The sequence below is a fragment of the Salvia splendens genome, chromosome 6, assembly GCF_004379255.2.
Source record: "Salvia splendens isolate huo1 chromosome 6, SspV2, whole genome shotgun sequence".
Classification (NCBI taxonomy): domain Eukaryota; kingdom Viridiplantae; phylum Streptophyta; class Magnoliopsida; order Lamiales; family Lamiaceae; genus Salvia; species Salvia splendens.
Window position 1 is genome coordinate 32856013 of NC_056037.1, and position 6000 is coordinate 32862012.

General features: G+C 33.1%; 1 protein-coding gene across 1 annotated transcript; it reads right to left on the reverse strand.

Annotated features, from left to right (window-relative positions):
• Positions 1-3884: 3884 nt before the first annotated feature.
• Positions 3885-6000, reverse strand: LOC121807192 (cyclin-D5-3-like). Its single transcript, XM_042207403.1, has 5 exons — positions 5735-6000; positions 5511-5597; positions 5140-5431; positions 4924-5060; positions 3885-4841 (listed from the first exon to the last, which is right to left on the reverse strand). Exons 1-5 carry the CDS (start codon positions 5963-5965, stop codon positions 4623-4625), a joined length of 966 nt encoding a protein of 321 aa, XP_042063337.1. The 5' UTR covers positions 5966-6000; the 3' UTR covers positions 3885-4622.

Here is a 6000-nt window from a genome sequence, read left to right on the forward strand (position 1 = left end):
AGACTTTAACTTTTTGGATATGGGTTTGTGGGTTTGAAGATAGAATTGCATTTGAGTTATGGATTGCTGTTCTCTGCATTTTGATTTTGAAATTTTTGATTGGGAATTGCATTTTTATTTTTAGGTTTGTGAGTTTTATTGCTGTCAATGTTTAATTTTTGATATGAAGTTATAATTTCAAAGTTGGAGAATGCAAGTTTTAGGATATTCTTCAATTTTGTTGGATTTTTGCAGATTTGGGACTCTTCGATTTTTTGTTTTTTTGGATTTTTTATTGTGTTCGATATTGGAAGATGAACGGATGGTCGATTTTCAGGATTAACAAAATGAATCCCAAAAAATAAGTAAAAATTGATGAAGATGATAAATTTGATGAATCTAGCAAAATAATTGGATGGGTCGAGCTATATTTGATGGAATGGATTAATCCAAAAAATTGGATGAATTTTAAAAATAAAACACAGTATTATGTTCTCTCTCTTAATTTAAAGCATTATGGTTGTGTATTAGTGTACCATCAAATTAGCTTTGTTTTGCAACACATTCAATATTTAAAATCGTAAAAACAGTAAAAGTGCTAAAATATTGTGTACACAGTATTTTTATATAATATATTAATTAATATTTTAATATAATTTGTACAGTACATAATATTATAAATATGTTCTGGTACATCTTACTTTAATTTAATTTGAAATGTGCAGAACATTGAGGTCATGTTTTAAAAATTTGTGAATTAATTTTTTACTTTTTTATCCATATCTTTAAATTCAAATTTGAAAAATCCTAAAAGGGAGGGAGTTCAAAAATTGAAAAAGGCTGAAGGATAATATAGTCATTTTAATATATCCACTAACTGCATTTAATATTTTAATATATAACTAATACATAAAATTACTAATATATCCTTATTTGGTTGTCCAAATTTTGGTTGATTATCAACACTCTTTATAGAATGCTTTGCTTTTCATTGCATAAATAAATGGTTAAGGATAACTTGTCATGCGTTGTAGAAGAGGTTGTGTGGAGTGTGGACTGTAAAGATTAAGATACACTATAGAATGTTCGAGTTGAAGAGGTTGTGTGCTGCATGCTTAATTTTAGTAATTAATATAGTATATGTAAATTATAGAATTCAGAGCATTATTAATTATATATTTAAGTAGTTATCAACATTAGATTTGGAATTCATAATTATATTATAATTCAAAGTTCACGTTCTCAAATTTTTTTACATGAAAATGATTACACCACGAATAAAAATTGGAATGTAAATTCAACTAATATCAACTACTCCTTTTATTCCATGTTATTTAAAGCGTTTTTTTTCTGCACCAGATTTAAGAAGGTTGTGTTTAATAAGTTAAATAAAGTAAAATAAAGTAGAAAAGAGAATAAAGTAAGAGAGATGAGAGAGTGTAAAGTAAAAGAAAGAATAAAGTAAGTGTGATTAGATGTTTTGTTTTTAGCCAAAAAGAGAAATGACTCAAGTAACTTAGGACAACCCAAAATGGAATACGACTCGAGTAACTTGGTATGGAGGGAGTACTATAAAACCTGAAGCCCTGAGCAAGTGTGTAATCTGCTAGATTCACAGATTGCTTTAAAAACCTCGTAGAGGATCTAAAAACCTCTTTCAAGTTGACGACACTCTCCCACCACTACAACAAATATATATTTATCTTTCTGTATACCTGTCACTGCGAGTACTAACGTCTGATCATCCATCTCGAACTCTATCTCTTTCCATTCCTTCCTTTAGACCCAACTCAACACCTCTCTCAAGCTAAGGAGCACGGTCATAGTTGGACAACCAATCTCCCCACCTGATCACACATCACCACCACCACCACCGTGCCTTCAAAATCTCAAACAACCGCACATCCAACATTCCTCTGACCCTCAAACACAACATCATCTATATTGTATTTTATTACACCATTATGCAGCTTCACCCATTTTTCCTCCGAGTGAAGCCCCTCGGCCCGAGCCTTATTGTCATTTTGAACCTGGGCTTCTCTCTAATCCTTCAGACCACTATAGGTTGCACTAATGTTTCCTGCAATTGACTGATTCTCATTCCGCCATAAAATTTTGTTTCTATTAAACCATATATGTCGTAACACAACAACCACTAATGCGCGAAACCTGAAATCTAATTTGACAACCCTATCCTTAGGTGCGACCCTATATTTAAATACATACTCCCTCCGTCTGCCATTAGGAATCCTAGTTCACCATTTTAGTCCTTTGTCATTAGTAGTCCCGGCCATTAGGAATCCTGGTTCACCATTTTAGTCCTCTGTCATTAGTAGTCCTGGTTCATTTTTACTGTAAATGGTAGTAGACTTCATTTTCTACTAACTCATTCCAATCACATTCTATTATAAAACTAATAAAATAAAAATGCACTCCCCCATCTTTTTCCACCCACTTTTTTTTTACATTTCTTGAAATGCGTATCAAATTCAAATGAGACTCTTAATAACAGGCGGAAGAAATATTTCTTTTTTCTTTAAATCTCGGTCATCCTATACATCCAACAACCAATAAACAATCTTAATAGTTAAACACTTAGCAATTTAACACATCCCTATATATTCTTTTAGATTCCTGCACAATTTTCAATTTGAATGAGTCAATGTAGTTTGGTTGGATTGATGTAGATTCAGGTTCTAATCCGGGAACGAGAGAAACAATTATTTTTTCATTGTAATTGATTTTCATAGTGACGCATATCCTTTATAATACATTGAATATAAGTATCTCACATTATAAAAAAATTAATATAATTTAAATACAATATCTTTTGGATGAAGCAGAGTTAATCCTGTATGTAACCATGGCTAGTGAGACTGCGTTAATGTTGAGCCCAGCCCAACTGGTGATAGAAACCAAATGTTTGTTGGTTTGGGCCCAATAATCGAGCTTTGGTGGAACTTGATTGAAGCATTATAATCTATTTCCACGAATTTGTACACACGAAATTCAGCAATATTGAGTCCACACATGAGCGTAAACAAATACTAGCATGAGCGAACTTGTTTTTAATCTGATAAATAAATTTTGTGGGACCACTGGATTCAAGATCTCAATTTTTAAAAACCGTGGTCTGTCTAAAAACACGACAAACAAACAAAAACAAATTTCAATATTGTGAAGATGAAATCAAAGGAATGTGGAGAGTAAGGGGTAACTGATTTCTTTAGCAAAAATTAAAGGTGAATGGTATCATAGAAGTGCCATCATTAATTACTACTATTTCACAAGTTTTCAGTTTGACTACTAAAGCACTTATGCAGCCTTTAATCTTTCACTAATAAAATTTCATAATTATAAATTCCAATATTGTCACGTTTCATGTACAACTTGCATTTTCAGACGTTTTAGAAAGAATCATTAAATAAATTTCGAAATCAACGAATTTGGGCCGAGAAACCTATGGTCCAATAGGTGTCTTATCATTAAATACATTTTTTAGTCCAAAATGTATTTTAATATCAAATTCTACCATGTTATAACCAACTCTTAAATACCTTGTAACTATCCCTAACCCAGCTCAACAGAAATTCATAATTTCATATGGCATCCTAATACATATTAACAGTATACTTTCATTGTACTGAAATACTGTACAGTTTGGCCTTCCTATTAATATTAATACTACAAAAGTAGCATTCAATTTTACACTTCACAACTAGACCACATAGCATAGTAGAATACAGATCAATCTTAAATTTTGTAATTTCATAATTTAAGTAGATAATAGTGTAGCACTAGCATCCTTTTAAGTTTCATAATTCAAGTAAATAACCAAGTGGACCCTTTTGAAAGTAGGATAACCAAGCCACAAGACACACATACACACACAGAGAGAAGAAACATTCTTAGGGACATTCTTGGTTGGAAAGAAAGAAAGTACAACAATACAATGCTAAGAGTACAATCCTCATGGGACACTACTAGACATAAGCAAAACATGAAGAGTTCCATCAAATATAGAGATTTACAACCTTCTCTCACAAAGCAAAATCTGAGGTCTCCTCATTCCTCAACACAATATGGGCAAGAAAAAAAAAAAAGCAGCTCCCAATCTTTATGCAAAACTTCATTTGTGATGGGAATTCTTGCAACACAAGTGTATCAAATCAAAGAGACAGCAGACAGCCCTCTTCTTCAGTCACTTTTTTTCTTCACCTTTTCAAAAACTTTAAAAAAAAGAGCATACCCTCTAAAATCTAGGGCTGCATGTGGCTATTATGAGCTATATAAACAGAAATATATGTAGTTAAAAAAAATCAATCAAACAAATTGGATTTTCAACAAAAACAAGGCTTGTTAAACTTGTGTGAAAGTAATCTTTCTGGGCTTCATTTCCTTTGCTTTTTCCCTCTCCTTATCACAGCTGAGCTTTCAGACCTTTTCATGTTCTCTTGCCAAACTTTTATTGCTTATTTTTTTTCTTTTCCCAAAAGAATATATTTCTGCTTGCTCTTTCTACTTTGTGTCCAATCAACTCCAAAATTCATACAGAAACATGAAAATTAGCATGCTCATTAGGCCAAGTATCTTTATAAGCATAATTCTCACCCAAGAAAACTGATGATGCTTGCTTTCAGCTTTCAGCTTTCAGGCTTTGGCTTCTTCATCTCATCCACATTGATGGATTTTTCATCAATCTGATTGAACACGAGCCGCTTCCGCTTCGCGGAATTTGCAGAAGAACTTCCATAAGTTTGTAACTGGGCAGGGGATAAAACAGGAGATTCAATGCCTTTGCTTCGATTCAATCTCTCAATCTCCATTTCTTGGAAAGAGTTGTAGCAGGAAATGATGCCCTCCTACAAGATTATAAATCTCATTCCACTAACCAAATCTGATGTAAAGAAATCCATCAAAATCTGCAAGATTATAATGACTCACAATATTGAAAGAGTGAGAAGCTGTTGTTAAGCAACCAATTTTAAGCTGCAATGCTTCTTTTGTCAATTCTTGATCCAATACAAACAATGTGGCAGCTGCTGCTATCACAGATGGCCCATGACACATTATTTTTGCATCTACATTCAAAATCCAAGATCAATCAAACAGATCCTAAAGCAAACCCAACTTTTAAGAAAAGGGGGAAAAGATACTAACCTCTAACTGAGCTTAAAATGGCTTCCACAATTCTTGAAAACCAGTCTTTTGGAGGAGATTTATCAAAAAACTTTCTTGCAAAGAATGAAGTGAAATTGAAAGGGGTTAGGGATCCCATTTTCCATCCTAATGCCTTCAACACCAAAAGCTCCATCCTCATTATCACACTGCTCTCAAAATTGTAATCTTCAACACAAAACTCTGACAATGTAGGCACCCTAATTTCCTCCATTTTGGCAGCCAGTGATAGACAAACCATGGACAAAAGCCTTATGGCCCAAGATTGCTCTGCCTATTTTCATAAAAAAAATATTCATGAAAATGATGGCTACATGATCAATTTTTTCTATGCCAAAAATCACTCAACTTACATCAACAGATCTTCTTGAGAGAAATCTATCAAGATATGTAACTGATGCATAGGCAGTTTGTACTCCAAATCCAAGAACTTCCCTTTTCTGCATAAAAGCAACAAAAGATTCAATCAATCATCACCCCTTCATCAACAAAATCAAACACATTGCAAGAATCTCTGCATAAAAACAAATGCCCAAAAAAGATTCAATCTTTACAAAAACTGGGTTTGTGTACAAACCCTGAGAATGTAATCAATCCCTTCCAAACGAGCCCTTTGAATCCAAGAATTCTGGAAAAGATCTTCCATTTCGCGCCGATCAACTTGGATTTCTCTGTCAAGAAGAGTTTGAATGTAGGTATCATCGTTTTCATCAACTACAATTTCTTCATCTTCAGAATCTAAACTTCCCAAATCCTCTCCACAGAGGAGACTACTAGGAGAGAAGATAGAATGAGAGCTACTCTCCATTACTAGTATTTTTCTTGTGTGTGTTTAATTTTCTT

Coding starts and splice junctions, on each gene's coding strand:
- LOC121807192 (XM_042207403.1), bottom strand. CDS start 5,965: ATGGAGAGTAGCTCTCATTCTATCTTCTCTCCTAGTAGTCTCCTCTGT. Junction 5,598..5,734: donor GGATTGATTACATTCTCAGG/GTTTGTACACAA, acceptor GCTTTTATGCAG/AAAAGGGAAGTTCTTGGATT. Junction 5,061..5,139: donor CATTTTAAGCTCAGTTAGAG/GTTAGTATCTTT, acceptor TTTTGAATGTAG/ATGCAAAAATAATGTGTCAT.